The following is a 17548-nucleotide window of genomic DNA, read 5'->3' on the forward strand; positions in this document are numbered from 1 at the left end:
ATAAACCCACAGAGAGCAGAGCTACCACAGCCATTTCTCCTCAGTTGCGAGGGTGTGTGGGGGGCGGGTATCACTCAGCTTTGGGTCTGGGGGAATGTAATGCGAGGGGCATCATCTTACAGGCTACCACCTAGGCTAAGGTAGGCCTCGTCAGAAGACTCTTGGCAAGTTCGGAGCCAGTGTATACACATGTACCAGCACAGCACCTGGTAAACAGTAGGCAATCATTCAATGGTAGTTGCTGTAGTCATATGATGCTCTTGCCTCTTTTTCCTTTTGGACAAAGTCTATCCCATTTTAATCTATTTACCACAACCATAAAGTACTGTTGTCATTTAGTGATGCATTCCTGTTGGCACTTACTATATATGACAACGAGTTTTGCCCTCAGAGACCTTTATATTCCAGTTGGAGGAGACAGTCAATAAACAGATAAAGTGCTAAAGAAACAAGGCAGAGAAAGGACAGCTACAGTGAGAGGACAGGAAAGAGAATGACTAAATAAAGCAATCAGGGAAAGCCTCTCTGCGGGGTTATTTGAGAAGAACCCTAAATAGCAAGAGGGAGTCAGCCATGCAAAATATGAAATACAAGTATTCTAGGCAAAGAACTATGCAGGCACAAACAGGTTTGGCAGCTGCTACAGCTGAAACGTAAAATGGGAGGGTGGTAGGAGATGAGGCCCGAGTGTATAAACATAAAGGGCAGCAGAGGACCAGAAGATCAAGGGAAAGATCTGGATTTTATGCTAAATCTAATGAAATGCCATTAAAGGATTTTAAGCAAATAAACTGCGATGATTCCAAATGCATTTTTTAAAGCACACTAACACTGCTTTGTGGAGAGCAGGATCTGGGGGACAGGACTGGCTCCCTGCATGGAGACTTTACAGTAGCTCAAGTGAGAAATGACAATGACTTAGACCAGGGTTTCTCATCCACGGCACTACTGACATTTGGACGAAACAATTCTTTGCTGTGGGGGGCTGCCCTGTGTTGGAGGATGTTTAATAGCATCCCTGGCCCCTACCCACTAGACAGATGCCAGAAGCATCCTCCAAGTGGTGACAACCTTAAAGGCCCCCAGATGTGGCCAAATGACCTGTGGAGGAGGCGTTGGGGAGAGGGGGCAAAATCCCCCTCAGGTGAGAACCAGTTGGCTTAGACTAAGTAAGGAAAGAAATGGGTGAGAGTCATGAATTTGCAATATATTTTAAAAGCAGAAACATAAAGGCAAGAAGGAGGGAGCAAGAATAATCAATAATCAAAGTTCTGATGTTACTCTCAATTTGTTAGACTAAGTTTTCAGTAGTTTGAGGAAAGTGCTTTCTAAGTCAAATCTACCTGGGGCTGTACAAACAAGTTAAGTTACAGAAACTCACTTGGACAATAGTTTGGGCTCCTTTTCTTTAAGACTATAAAAACTGAATTATACAGTTGACAGGTATAGTCATAAAGAAATACACAATTTCCAACATTTTAGAGCAAAATCCACAGAAATATTAACTTTCACCCACTATTTGACAGTATTTTGACAGTTTTATTTCAAAATATAGTCATGTGAATTTAAAATAACAAAAATGCCCCAAAAATCCCTTCATTGTGAATTCTTTTCAAAACTAAATTCCTTATTTAGTGAGCTCCACGATCAAGGCAAAATTGTACTAAAACCTGAAAAACATAAATCTTCAGTAAAACACCTCAAAAGAGCCTTAGATACAGCATTCATACTAACATATAACAGGTAGCCTCCCTGTTGGACCAGAAAACAATTTAGCCTCTGAGATACAGTCTAGCAGAGCGATGATGAGTGTGGCTTCAGGTTCCAGACTGCTTGGGATCAAATCCCAACTCCTCTATTTTCTGGGTATGTGACTAGAAGCAAGTATGAATCTGTGTTTCAGCCACCTCATCTATGAAGTGAGGGTACCAGCAGATCAGAACCTGCCTCATAGAGTTGCTGTGAGGATTAAATGATCATTACGTGCAAAGTGCTTGGACCAGTGCCTGGGACAAAGAAAGCATTCAAAACCTGTTAGCTACTACTACTACTTATTATTGCTTATTATTAAATGTTATTGCTATTAGTATTACTTCTTAGGTAAAGTCTTCTTAAATAGTGTATATCATCATATTTTAAGTCTACTCAAGATCTGCTTATTCTGCACATAGGGAGAGGCCCACACTATATGGGTGGGGAAAAAAAAACAAGCTATACAACATTACTACTTCAATCTCATTTTGTTTAAAAAACAAACTATATAAAACACTGTTAAGAATACATTTCCCTTAGGGTAAAATATGTGAATAATTTTAAGGGGGAAGAGCAGGGTAATGGAGGAGAAGGGGAAAGATGACTTTTTATGCTTGTTATGCTTGTATATTATCTGAATTTCTTTGATATATATTTCTTTTGTAATTTTTTAAAATAAATCAACATTATCCATGTTTTCAGTAGTTTGAGGAATGACCTTTCTAGATCAAACCTACCACATTCTGTAGCAATAATGAAAATTGCAGAAACTGTTGGGTAATGGTTTTTAAATTAATAGACATTTCCCATATTAAATTAGTGGTTTCAAGTGACTTTTTTGGTTTTGTTTTGATTTGGTTTGGTTTTAATCCATCAACCTATCAGGAAAGCAAAACTGTAATCTATGGATTTTTTTAAGGGATTTTTGTTTTACTCTAATAATCATTCACAAAATGGCACCAGGAAATGAAGAATTTAAGAGAGCTATTCTAAGAAGTTGTGAAGGAACTCAAATTTAAATCATTAACTGAAACATTTACAGGATTAACCTCTATTTTTATACGTTATACTTGATGCCAAAAATCACACTAAAATCATTTCAGTGGAGTAACTTGAAAAAATTTCCAAATGAACTGGTTTCCAAAAAAAATTTCCAAATGAACTGTAGCCTGGAGGAGCTACATAGTGTATGTGTAAGGAAACAACTGTAAATAGTATATAACTAATAAACTGCCCCTGTGCTAGCTGCACGTTACTCAGTGGAGGAATTCCATATTTGAGTTCCAAAATCACACTGTCCCAGCAGCTAGATTTTTTTCATTGATTTAAAAACATGTCAGTTTGTGGACTAAATGCGACAACATCAAAATACTCTATCACATAAAAGGCAAATAAATAGTAACAAATACTACAAACCAAAACCCAACAAGTGAAGCAACACAACCAATACAAAATAAGAAAATGAGTCCAAGTTTCTTTAAAAAAAAAAAAAAGGCTAAGGATGAATACAGAAGGAGAAATCCAAAATAATTTCCACTTCACGATCATCTATTAAAGTAAGCGCTGTGCCTCTTTACTGCTTCCCGCACAGGGGAAGGGCCCGATTGCTCCAGAGAACTCTGCAGAGCACTACTGGGCACGTGTGTGCCTCACTGACAGGAAGCGGCACTCGCCTCCAAAGTTCACGAGGCAGGGCCCCATCTGCTTCCACACACCCCGCCCCTGCTGTGCTATTAAGAAAAATGTCCCAATCTTAAGCTAACAAGAAATTCAAAGTGCCACCATCACTGAAAACGTGGACACAAACGAGCATTTAATAGTGAGTTATAGCCAACGTGAATAAAGAATATTAACTTTAAACACAAATTCTCAAAAGATTTTGGTGCTAAGTTAAAGGAAGTTTTAAAAATATCATCCAGAGCAGCTGCACAGACCTAATAACCAGGAGCACACAATCGAGATCATTTCTAAGAGATCTTTTATTTACTAATGGTTTAGAGGTGAAAGCCCAAGCAAATGTTTGTTACCTCTTCCCACAATTGTAAATGAAAAACTTTAAAGAGAGTATTCCCTATACACAGAGAAAGGTAATACTGCAGGATGGTGAAGTGCATGAACTTGACAGAGACTTCAGTTCAAACCCCAGGCTCTCCACTTACCAGATATGACCTTGGGTAAGCTTCTTCTTTACCTCTCACTTTCCTCACTTATAAAGTGCAGACAATAGAGGTGTTGTGAGGCTGAAGTGAGTTAAAATATGTAAAGTGCTCAGAAAATACAAGAATCCAACACCTATTATTTTCTTAATGTTTTCATTTCAGTTAGGCACATGGGTCCTGTACCCCGAAATGGTTTTCATAACATAATGTGACCCCAGTGTGTGTATTCTATGTGTATGCCATCTATGAACTGTGAAGAAAGTTTTCATCAAAGACAAATGACAGCTGCTCTGGATAAGAATGGGATGCAAAATAATATTGGTTCTCTCAAAAAAATATTTATCAGAAACTTAAGATGAGCTACTCGTTTTTAAGGGTTTTCTGCAACCAGGAAAGGGTGCGGGAGGTTTACTTAAAAACGGAAATGTGCCAATGTTTAGAAATATTATAATGCTGAGATAAAATTTACATCTGAATTATAACTATGTTGCCCGCACTCCTTTACAGCTAGAGGCTCTACTGGCAAACCTGTTGAGGTCAGGAGAGGAAGAGGAGAACCCTGTGTATTTCTCCCCAGTTGAGGAGGGAACTGCCAAAGGAGGGTCTCATCCTGCTACCCTCCTCCTAACAAGGCATTCATCACCAGCAGGATCAGCAGATGATTCCCAGACGGCCCAGGACTGAGGGCTCAGTAGGGTAAGGCCCAGCCTACATGGACCACTGTCCATAAGTACGGACTTCTGGATGCAAGGAAATGGACATGAGGCCACTGCCCACTCACCTTCTAAAACGGAAACTGAACTGAGTCTCTCCAACAAATGCTGTTTGGAAAAGAAAAGTTTACTCCTCACAAATGAAGTGTCCCAATGTGAGAGAAAATTATTCTGACCAGAAGTTTCTCAAACTAAGCCCTATGCTTCCCAGGTTTCTAGGAAGGGAAAAGGTGGGGGAAATGGCTGACAGAGCTCTAAATCCCTAGTCCTAGCTATAACCAGATGGCACTTGAAGCAGTTTTGTATCAGAGTTCTGTCGGGTTTCCTTTGAATAAATGTTTACAGGGTGATGAGACACAATATGATTCTATCACCTCAGCAACAGAGTACAGGGCTCTGGGGCAGGCAGCCCAATTCAAGTCCTGCTTCCACTGCTGACGGAAAACTTTTCATATGTCTACTTGAGTCATCTGTTTTTATAAAACAGTGATAACACTGACAAAAAACATTAATAGTTTATGTGAAGAATAATAAATGATTTACAGAGTATATTGCAATATCCGCTCCCCCTGAGATTGTTCTGGGTAATGGAGAAACTTCAACAAGAACTACAACAACTACAGGACACTCAGAAACCAACTCCTAGAAACTTCCAAATGCAGAAACCAACTTTGGCACAAATTACTTCAAACACTTGCTTCATGAGAGAAAACACTGTAATTACTGTCAAAAGAAACATCTGAACAAGAAGTGGTTGAACATCACAGCTGCTATTACAACCAATAAAAAAAGTTACAGATTTCTACAGCACGCTTGATTGATTCTGGTTTTCCAGGTTTAATAGCCCTACATGTAAAAATAGCTTCTCAAACAGAATTCAGGGTAGGAGTCTACAACAGCATAACATCAATAGGAAAGAAAACTGGATTTGGAAAAACTAAAGAGATGTGAATAAAACATAGACTGGATAATTCAACCTTCTGTAATTGTTGGTTACAGAAAGCACTTGTCTCTATTAAAAATAGAAAAGTGCCACTTGAAGAAAAAAGATGAAAGTAGCAGATGGCTAAAGATTCCAATACTTAGCACATACATAGCACGTCCAGTCATCTCCCAGTGAAAAGTACTGGGTGGTTAGGATGTGACCTATTACATTCCGAACGAGTTAGGGCTTTACTTTTAAGCAGAATGGAATAGAAAAGTTAAAGGAATGAAACCACAGCAACACAACATGCATTTAAAAAAAAAAAAAAAAAAAACAGCTTTAATGAGGTTAATAAAATAATTAATCTAATATATGGGGATTTTTATACTACAGAAGGATCTCTTATATGCCAGAGCACATAAAGAAATATTTTCCAGATAATGCCAATCAACCATCCACTGCCCCTACTGGAGCCAGACACTGGGGAATCTGCTCACAACACAGCAGGGTACAAACTTCTGTAATCACCTTCTTTGCAAATATTTGTAAATTAGAAGTGAGATTCATGCTAACTGATCTTTTCAGGTCACTTAAAAACTACATTTTTTATGATAAAAGCCACTGATAAATATTAGTGGATCAACAGAACTTGTTCCCTGAAAGTTGGTATTTTTTTTTAATTACTATATACCTAGAGATGACTTGCAGGTTGAAGGTATGTAATTTCCTAACAACTGTGTAATATGTGTCAATGACTAGAAAACAACGTTTAACACTACACTCATTTGAAACAAAGATTTATAACAAGTCTCTAGTATCTATAGTCCTTGGTTAATGTCTGATTTTTAAAAGCATAGTTTTTTGTTTTTAACATAATGTGAAATGTATATGCATATGTATACAGAGTAGACTGCCCTTCCCAGGAGACTGTCAAGATTTTCCAGTCCGAATGATTCATTCAATCATTCAATTGAACAAATATTTGTGAGAGTTTACCATGTGAAAGATACCACCACACTAGGTAGATGATTTCTTACATTATGTATTTTCAATGTGACACTAAGCCCCCCAAACACTGTTTTTCTATATTGGATTCTTTCCTCCTTCCTTTTTCAGCTTTTTCCTCCAAAGGCAAATAATATCAAATAATAAAATTAAAATGAATTATTATATATAGTGGATTTAAACAGAAGACACCATCCCTATGAATTTCACCTTTACTATGAGAAACTAAGAAGCATTGATACAAACAAGTTTTAAGCCTTTATTTGATGATATAAGTCCTTATTTGATGTGATAAATGGAAAAATAAATGGACTGTGCTATACTCTAACTTTACCACACAGCTGATAAAATTTATGACTAATTTATTAAACCAAATTATTTTGAGTCTCACAAGTCTAATGTAATTGTTCAAGTAATTAAAACTGGGGTAAAATCTCAACTAACATCCACCTAAAAACAGCAAGCAAGTAATCTTGGTTGACATACAGCTAGTTACAACATCAAGTAGCTATTCCCTTTCTTCTTGGCTTCTTGAAAAAGGTTATTAAAATGGAGGCAACTTTCACTTGCCTTTATAGGTATAGAGGTGAAATTCAAATGCCAAAGGTCAGAGGTCAGAAGTAGTCACATTTTTCTTGCTGTCACAGACTGACTTTTGGAGGTAGGGCACAGGAGAGAAGTAAATCACATTTTAAAAGTCTATACTCAAACTGTAGCATATTGCATCCTTGCTATACTGGCCTGCTATAGTTGCAACACATATGATCAGCTATAATCCAAAACACACAATAGAGTATCACAGCAAAAACAGACTGCTGACATGGGCAATTAATTTGCTCTTGACTCTCAATACACCAAACAACTATTCCATCCATTATATGTTGTGATAAGCAAACGTAGGATTCCAAATTAGATCCAACAATTTTAGTGTGTGTACTGAATTTATGTCAGTGATTTTGGAAGGCATCAAATCACTCAAGATTCTCATAAAACAGAATAAGATCTAAGATAAACTGAATTGAGATTCCATGTGTAAATGTTCTTTAGAAATAAGAATATAACCTATACAGTCATAGTGCTTACAATTAATTATGTCGTCGCTGTGGCCCTAGTAGAAACCGCCTCCTCGAAAGCAACTTTTATTAGGCCACATTTGCAAATTAGTTTTAAAGAAGTGGAAACTCGGATATACAACAACGTCCTACTATGCAGCACAGGGAACTATATTCAATGTCCTGTGATAAACCATAATGGAAAATAATATAAAAAAGAATGTATATATGTATAACTGAATCACTTTGCTGTACAGCATAAATTAATACAACATTGTAAATCAACTATACTTCAATTTAAAAAATAAATGAAAAATAAAGAAGTGGAAACTTAAAGGAGTTCTGGTAAACTCTAAATGGCCTAATAAAGTATCTTCAGTTTAAATGATTTCTGAATGGGTTCTAAATGTGTGTGGCATGACCAGTCAGAGATGCTGTAAAAGGATTTCTGAATTAGGCAGGAGATGAGGAAGACACTCAAGAAATCATTTCCAGATAATTACCCGAAATGTGAATGGATTAAATACTCCAACCAAAAGACAATGACTGGCTGAATGGATACAAAAACAACACCCATATATATGCTATCTACAAGAGACCCACTTCAGACCAAGGGACACATACAGACTGAAAGTAAGGGGATGAAAAAAGATATTTCATGCAAATGGAAATCAAAAGAAAGCTGGAGTAGCAATACTCATATCAGATAAAATAGACTTTAAAATAAAGACTGTTACAAGAGATAAGGAAGGACACTAGATAATGATCGAGGGATCAATCCAAGAAGAAAACATAACAATTATAAATATTTATGCACCCAACATAGGAGCACCTCAATACATAAGGCAAATGCTAACAGCCATAAAAGGGGAAATTGACAGTAACACAATAATAGTGGGGGACTTTAACACCCCACTTACAACAATGGACAGATTATCCAGAGAAAATAAATAAGGAAACACAAGCTTTAAATGACACAATAGACCAGACAGATTTAATTGATATTTATAGGACATTCCACCTGAAAGTGGAAGAATACACTTTGTTCTCAAGTGCACATGGAACATTCTCCAGGACAGATCACATCTTAGGTCACAAATCAAACCTTGGTAAATTTAAGTAAACTGAAATCCTATCAAGCATCTTTTCCGACCACAATGCTATGAGATTAGAAATCAATTACAGGAAAAAAACTGTAAAAAACACAAACACATGGAGGCTAAACAATATGCTACTAAATAACCAATAGATCACTGAAGAAATCAAAGGGGAAATCAAAAAATACCTAGAGACAAATGACAATAAAAACACAATGACCCAAAACCTACGGGATGCAGCTAAAGCAGTTCTAAGAAGGAAGTTTATACCAATACAATCCTACCTCAAGAAGCAAGAAAAATCTCAAATGAACAATCTAACCTTACACCTAAAGGACCTAGAGAAAGAAGAACAAAAAAAAACCCAAAGTTAGTAGAAAAAAAGAAATCATAAATATCAGAGCAGAAATAAATGAAATAGAAACAAAGAAAACAATAGCAAAGATCAATAAATCTAAAAGCTGTTTCTTTGAGAAGATAAACAAAATTGATAAACCTTTAGCCAGACTCATCAAGAAAAACAGGGAGAGGACTCAAATCAATAAAATCAGAAATGAAAAAGAAGTTACAACAGACACTGTAGAGATACAAAGGATCATGAGAGACTACTACAAGCAACTCTATGCCAATAAAATGGACAACCTGGAAGAAATGGACAAATTCTTAGAAAGGTATAACCTTCCAAGACTGAACCAGGAAGAAATAGAAAATATGAACAGACCAATCACAAGTAATGAAATTGAAACTGTGATTAAAAATCTTCCAACAAACAAAAGTCCAGGACCAGATGGCTTCACAAGTGAATTCTATCAAACATTTAGAGAAGAGCTAACACCCATCCTTCTCAAACTCTTCCAAAACATTGCAGAGGAAGGAACACTCCCAAACTCATTCTATGAGGCCACCATCACCCTGATACCAAAACCAGACAAAGACACTACAAAAAAAGAAAATTACAGACCAGTATCACTGATGAATATAGATGCAAAAATCCTCAACAAAATACTAGCAAACAGAATCCAACAACACATTAAAAGGATCAGACACCATGATCAAGTGGGATTTATCCCAGGGATGCAAAGATTCTTCAATATATGCAAATCAATCCATGTGCTACACCACAGTAGCAAGTTGAAGAATAAAAACCATATGATCATCTCAATAGATGCAGAAAAAGTTTTCGACAAAATTCAACACCCATTTATGATAAAAACTCTCCGGAAAGTGGGCATAGAAGGGAGCTACCTCAACATAATAAAAGCCGTATATGACAAACCCACAGCAAACATCATTCTCAATGGTGAAAAACTGAAAGCATTTCCTCTAAGATCAGGAACAAGACAAGGATGTCCACTCTTGCCACTATTATTCAACATACTTTTGCAAGCCCTAGCCACAGCAATCAGAGAAGAAAAAGAAATAAAAGGGGACTTCCCTGGTGGTGCAGTGGTTAAGAATCTGCCTGCCAATGCAGGGGACACAGGTTTGAGCCCTAGTCCAGGAAGATCCCACATGCCACAGAGCAACTAAGCCCGTGCACCACAACTACTGAGCCTGTGCTCTAGAGCCCGCAAGCCACAACTACTGAGCCCACGTGCCAAAACTACTGTAGCCTGTGCACCTAGAGCCTGTGCTCTGCAACAAGAAAAGCAACCACAATGAGAAGCCCACGCACCACAACAAAGAGTAGCCCCCACTCGCCGCAACCAGAGAAGGCCTGCGCGCAGCAACGAAGACTGAATGCAGCCAAAAATAAATAAATAAAAATAAATTTATTTTAATAAAAAAGAAATAAAAGGAATACAAATTGTAAAAGAAGTAAAACTGTCACTGTTTGCAGATGACATGATACTATACATAGAAAATCCTAAAGATGCCACCAGAACACTACTAGAGCTAATCGATGAATTTGGTAAAGCAGCAAGATACAAAATTAATGCACAGAAATCTCTTGCACTCCTATACACTAACAATGAAAGATCAGAAAGAGAAATTAAGGAAACAATCCTATTCACCATTGCAACAAAAAGAATAAAATACCTAGGAATAAACCTACCTAAGGAGGTAAAAGACCTGTACTCAGAAAACTGTAAGACACTGATGAAAGAAATCAAAGATGACACAAACAGATGGAGAGATATACCATGTTCTTGAATTGGAAGAATCAATATTGTGAAAATGACTATACTACCCAACGCAACCTACAGATTCAGTGCAATTCCTACCAAATTACCAATGGCATTTTTCACAGAACTAGAACAAAAAATCTTAAAATTTGTATGGAGACACAAAAGACCCCAAATAGCCAAAGCAATCTTGTGAGGAAAAAAAAAAAAAAACGGAGCTGGAGGAATCAGGCTCCCTGACTTCCGACCATACTACAAAGCTACAGTAATCAAGACAGTATGGTACTGGCACAAAAACAGAAATATATATCAATGGAACAGAATAGAAAGCCCAGAGATAAACCCACGCACCTATGATCAACTAATCTATGACAAAGGAGGCAAGGATATACAATGGAGAAAGGACAGTCTCTTCAATAAGTGGTGCTGGGAAAACCGGACAGCTAGATGTAAAAGAATGAAATTAGTACACTCCCTAACACCATACACAAAAATAAACTCAAAATGGATTAAAGGCCAGACACTATAAAACTCTTAGAGGAAAACGTAGGAAGAACACTCTTTGACATAAATCACAACAAGACCCTTTTTGACCCACCTTCTAGAGTAATGGAAATAAAAACAAAAATAAACAAATGGGACCTAATGAAACTTAAAAGCTTCTGCACAGCTAAGTAAACCATAAACAAGACAAAAAGACAACCCTCAGAATGGGAGAAAATATTTGCAAATGAATCAATCTCCAAAATATACAAACAGCTCATGCAGCTCAATATTTTAAAAAAATAAAACCCAATAAAAAAATGAGCAGAAGACCTAAATAGACATTTCTCCAAAGAAGACATTCAGATGGCCAAGAGGCATATGAAAAGCTGCTCAACATCACTGATTATTAGAGAAATGCAAATCAAAACTACAATGAGGTATCATCTCACACCGGTCAGATGGCCATCATCAAAAAATCTACAAGCAATAAATGCTGGAGAGGGTGTGGAGAAAAGGGAACACTCTTGCACTGTTGGTGGGAATGTAAATTGATACAGCCACTATGGAGAACAGTATGGAGGTTCCTTAAAAAACTAAAAGTAGAATTACCATAAGACCCAGCAATCCCACTACTGGGCATATACCCAGAGAAAAACATAACTCAAAAAGACACATGCACCCCAATGTTCACTGCAGCACTATTTACAATAGCCAGGTCGTGGAAGCAACCTAAATGTCCATCAACAGACGAATGGATAAAGAAGATGTGGTAAATATATACAACGGAATATTACTTAACCATAAAAAGGAACGAGGGGCTTCCCTGGTGGCGCAGTGGTTGAGAGTCTGCCTGCCAATGCAAGGGACACGGGTTCGAACCCTGGTCTGGGAGGATCCCACATGCCGCGGAGCAGCTAGGCCCGTGAGCCACAATTACTGAGTCTGCGCATCTGGAGCCTGTGCTCCACAACAAGAGAGGCCGCGATAGCGAGAGGCCCGCGCACCGCGATGAAGAGTGGCCCCCACTTGCCGCAACTATAGACAGCCCTCGCACAGAAACGAAGACTCGACGCAACCAAAAATATAAATAAATAAATAAAAGACAGCACTTTCTAAAAAAAAAAAAAAAGGAACAAAATTGGGTCATCTGCAGAGACATGGATGAACCTAGAGACTGTCATACAGAGCGAAGTCAGAAAGAGAAAAACAAATATTGTATATTAACACATATATGTGGAATCTAGAGAAATGGTACAGATGAACCGGTCTGCAAGGCAGAAATAGAGACACAGACATAGAGTACAAACGTATGGACACCAAAGGAGGAAGTGGAGGTGGGATGAATTGGAAGATTGGAATTGACATATATACACTAACTAATATGTATAAAATAGATAACTAATGAGAACCTGCTGTATAGCACAGGGAACTCCACTTTGTTGTACAGCAGAAACTAACACAACAGTGTAAAACAACTATACCCTAATTCAAAAAAAAAAAAAAAATCATTTCCAACCTAACAGAGGTTATGGTCTAGAGTATGTACAGACTGTACTGACGAAATACAGTTCTAGGACCCTATCTGCCCACGTTTCCACATGCCTGAAAGCACCTCACACTTGCAGTCTGCCAGCCTGGTCCTGAATAGTTGGCATAGCTTGTGCATAAGCAGCAAAATTTGCAAAACTGGTGTCAGCAGCCTGGAAAAATCCCAGGTACAACAGCAGAATGCTGTGTCATCAAGGTTTTGATGGCACAGAATATGATAAAAACACAGACATCAAGACCCTGAGTCACAGAACAATTAAGAAGAATCAGAACCAACATGAACAGGTTTTGAGTCCCTTAACCTTGGGTTTCTCACTATCAGCACTACTGACATTTTGGGCCAGATAATTCTTTGTTTTTTTGTGAGGTTTGTTTTTTTTTTTTTTGGGTGGGGGGTATCCTGTGCATTACAGAATGTTTAGCAGTATCCCTGGCCTCTACCCACTAGATGCCAGTAAGACCTAACTAGTTGTGACAGCCAAAAAAAGTCTCCAGACATTTTCATGTGTCCCCTGGAAACCAAAATCTCCCCTAGTTGACAACACTGCCTTAACCTATTTATTTCACTTACATTTTCCTTTTTATGAACATACAAGTGATAGGTTTTTAGAAATTCAAAGTCAGTCTTAATGAGCTCTTTCAATTAAAAAATTCTAAGATATAAACTACTGGGTTATTATTTGCAGCAATTTTTTTCTTAGTGGTACATCAAATACAATGCTTCTTAGAAATCGATGGCATTTTCATTTCAATGAAATTCAGCCACCCACCATCCTTTCCCCTTTATCATGGAACCGTCATCCTGGGGAATTACTTCTTCCTCACTGTGTAAAGTTTTAAGTACTACCCAGTTCTTCCCTACCTAGTGGTTCTCTAGTCTTCCTTTTGATTCCTTTCAACTATCTAATATTCTTCTAAAAATTTCCTTGCTTCCCAAGTCGGCCAGAGTTAAGTTCCAGTCTTTCAACCAAAAAAACCTAACTGAAACAAGGTCCTTATTTAAGCTAGCCTGACAGAAGATATTTCAGAGTATTTCCCTGCCATGAAATTCACCAACCTATTAAAAATGTTGGTGCTTCTCCTTACCATTCATCACATAGGTGGAGTGAATGGGGTATAGATGAAACAAGAATTGTTGAAACAGTGTCATGGGGATTCACTGTACCCTTCTGTTTTTGAAGGTGTTTTAAAATGCCCATAATAAAAAGGTTAAAAATGATAACTATCCTATAAAGAAAAATATCACAATGGAAATAATTTCCAAAGTCCTTTCTGCATACCTTGGATCCCTTACACTTACATGTGCCTATGCCCCAATCTTAAGGGCTTAGGAACTCAACTACAGTTATGGGTACATCTTGGGTGAAAAGAGAAGACTTGGAAAGCCAGGCATGTACCACTGACAGTCCAGGACACAAGGAACCATTTTCTAAAACTGCTTCCAAGGCTTTATTCAATTAAGGCAACAGATACAATTATCTATAAATGCTTTGTTTCTCCAAAAAGTTGCTTTTAAAAGACAGCACAGAAAACCTTCTTAATGTTTTTTCTGAAGTTTCTTCTCTGGTTGAAAAAAGAAAAAAAATAGCTATTGATTCTTCTGAGAGCTATCACACAGATAAACACACACTTTTTGCCAAGATTTGACAGCTGAAGGTTTGCATGAAGAAGCCTTCAAACAAAACATTTTTTTTAAAGAGAAAACAATAAAAAAGGCTGTACCACCCTCTGCTCCTCTTAAAAGTGACAGAAAATAAATTCTTTATCAATAGTCATTTGTCCCAGGTTACAGCTAGGCTGCCAACCCCAGTCCACATGAGAGATGAAATCAGCCCTCACTGGCACCTTTTATCCATCTCATCTGCCCTTTACCTTTCATAGAACCGGAGAACAAATGGGAGCTAAGTCATGGAGGGGGAAAAAAAAAACCCACCACAGTGAGAATTACTGTAACAAAAGCCTGTACCATAGGGGAAGAAAGGAAGACAAAAAATTCCTATGTGAAATATAATAAGCAAAGTAAATATGAAGGCCTAACCAAAAACTCCTTATTAAAATAAAATTCAATTAAAAGTAATAAAATTTCAAAGACAAGGAATTCTACCATAACACATTGATTTTCTCTGCTTCTTAATGAAAATGGTCTGAATTTTTTTTGAATATTTTAACTTCACTATCTAATTATATACTCCATCAACCTAACCCCAATTAAATAATTATGGAGTGCTGCACGGGAAACTATTGAAATATGCGTAGACACTTTTAGCAGTACTAACTACATCTTGATTTTTAAAACCCTAAGCCATGAGCCTTCTCTCTTTCCTGAGAAAAATGGTGGTCTTAATGTACAGTAAAACTCATGTCCTGTTCTACACGTTTCAGGCAAATCGGACCTAGCTTATTTAGCACTTCGTCAAAGAGAAGAAATGTTAGAGAACATGTCATAAACCCTCACTTTAGAGATGAAATATTTAAGGCCCAAAGAGGTTAAATTATACGCTGAAGCCCCTATAGCCAGTGAAGACTAGAATCCAATTCAAAGATTCCTTACATTAGCTCTCTCAACCAAACTAGTGAAGCAGTCCAAAACAAACACACACACACACACACACACATACACACACACACAATCTTACAAACCATCTACTGGTAGTAGTCATTGTGTATGTGAAAGATATTTGCATAATCATATAATAATAATAATGCTTTGTGCTATATGGAAATTTCAGAAATAGCACAGATGGGAAGCACTTGACTCTATCTTGAATTAAAATGTATCCACATATTTCTATGAATAAGTATATACTTTAAGTCTTTAAAAAGTAGTACTTTTACCAAAAAAAAATAATTATCTATGTTGTTTTGAACATTGCTTTCTTTTCAGTTTACAGCCTTTAAACATCTTTTTGAATCAGCACATAAGATCTACTTGACTGTCTAATATTCCACTGTAATAAAATTCCGTGTACCATAATTCACTCATCCAGCCCTCCATGATGGGCATCTGGATTGTTTCCAGTTTTCTATTACAAAAACATTTCAGTGAACATTCTTTTAGCAGCTATTGTTAGTAGAAGTAGTAATAATGACAACAATAATATAGACGTATACAAAAAAATCTAGAGGAATGAAATGTTCAAGCGTGGTTATCTCTGTAGGATGAAATTACAGAGGATTTTGTTTTTTCAACCTTACACTCATCTGTAACATCTTTGATTTTTTTAAGTGAGCATACTACTAATCAGTGCTACTTATTAACATGGGTACTATCTATAACATATAATATTATTAGCTACAATACTGTTAACCTTAATACCCACAGTAGACGATGTAATTTTCAATCATAGATATATTCATTAAAAGAACCTAGCCTGAGAAATGCCAGGAGAATCCTCAAGAACTACTTCTCACATATTGAAAAAACAGGGCTCAATTATTCATGCAACTAAGAAATACACAAGAAATAAAATGGTCATTTACAATTGAGTTTGGGAAGGGGATAACCTAGGGCTTTAACAAGCACAATCCAAAACCACAAACAGCCACGTTCATACATGTTCAGCCGAATACAAATGATGAGTCTTATTATAATCATTCCTCTCCAAAAATATTTCATAAATATGACAAGTCTGCCAAAATCTGTCTCAAACACCATGAAGCTCACCGTTTCTGATTTTCAGATTCTTTCTTGGCCTGCTCCAATGCCAGTTCCTCAGCCACTCTTCTTTTCAATTCTTCATCAGAAACTAAAATCAATAAAGAGGGGAAGGAGATAAAATAAGTGACTTTTTTAAACAAAAGCATGAGAATACTCAGGAAGGCAAAGCTGAGACTAGATCTTAATAGGCAAAGTTTTGCCAGCTGGTCAGTGTCTCCTTGGAACCACCTAAGCATGGTGGAAAAGACCAATTAGTGCACTTCAGGAGAAATTTAATCAAGAGTTCCCTGGTGACCTAGAAATCTCCACACCTGCCAAAAGTTATAATAAACTCAAGGAGCTGCTTACTACTGCCCAGTGGGACTGAGCCATTAAGTACAAATTCTTTAAAATGATGTCCTACCATTAAAGTCTGACAACTGCATAGAGGGGGAGGAGAGGGTGTAAGGAAGGGACTTCAGAGAGGAAAATGACACCAAAACATTCCTACTTTGATAATTAAACATTTTAAAAAATCACTTATTAGAGAAAGAAAATCATTTGTAGTTACATTCATTTTTCCATAATTTACGAAAAAAAGGGAATTTATGACTCATATTTAAAACCATATTTTTTGGAAAACGTCATTCAAATTCAAGTGCCAACAATTGGAGAGAGAGACACAGAACAGTGCTGACAACACGGCTGGAGCTTTCTAAATACCTAATGACTTGATCTGAAACATCTGGTCTTTCCAATTAGAAGATTTTGTACAACATGTTCTGTAAGATTCTTACAGCTATGATAGCAAATAAAAGAGACAAATTTTACATACTCTTTAAGAGCCTTCCATAAGAAATAAGCAAGGACTCTTTCCTCTTCACTACCCAAAACCCACTACCCAAAATTATGACCAAGAAAGCACCAGAAACACTTAAGATCTAGGAATACACACAGGACCTAACAAGTATTTCAACTGGTTGAGCCTATTAGACGGAAATTAGTACTGTCTCTGCTCTTCAATGACATTTTATTTGACAATCTTGCA

The 17548-nt window shown here is 37.1% G+C and overlaps 1 protein-coding gene across 1 annotated transcript in view; it reads right to left on the reverse strand.

Moving 5' to 3' along the window:
• Positions 1-17548, reverse strand: part of CHCHD3 (coiled-coil-helix-coiled-coil-helix domain containing 3) — a 286866-nt gene that overhangs the window by 205407 nt on the left and 63911 nt on the right. Inside the window, exon 3 of the mRNA XM_068549475.1 lies at positions 16528-16609. Coding sequence (XP_068405576.1) covers positions 16528-16609 — 82 coding nt within the window. The remainder of the gene's footprint in view (positions 1-16527; positions 16610-17548) is intronic.

The sequence above is a fragment of the Eschrichtius robustus genome, chromosome 8 (genome assembly GCF_028021215.1).
Source record: "Eschrichtius robustus isolate mEscRob2 chromosome 8, mEscRob2.pri, whole genome shotgun sequence".
In the NCBI taxonomy this organism is placed as follows: Eukaryota; Metazoa; Chordata; class Mammalia; order Artiodactyla; family Eschrichtiidae; genus Eschrichtius; species Eschrichtius robustus.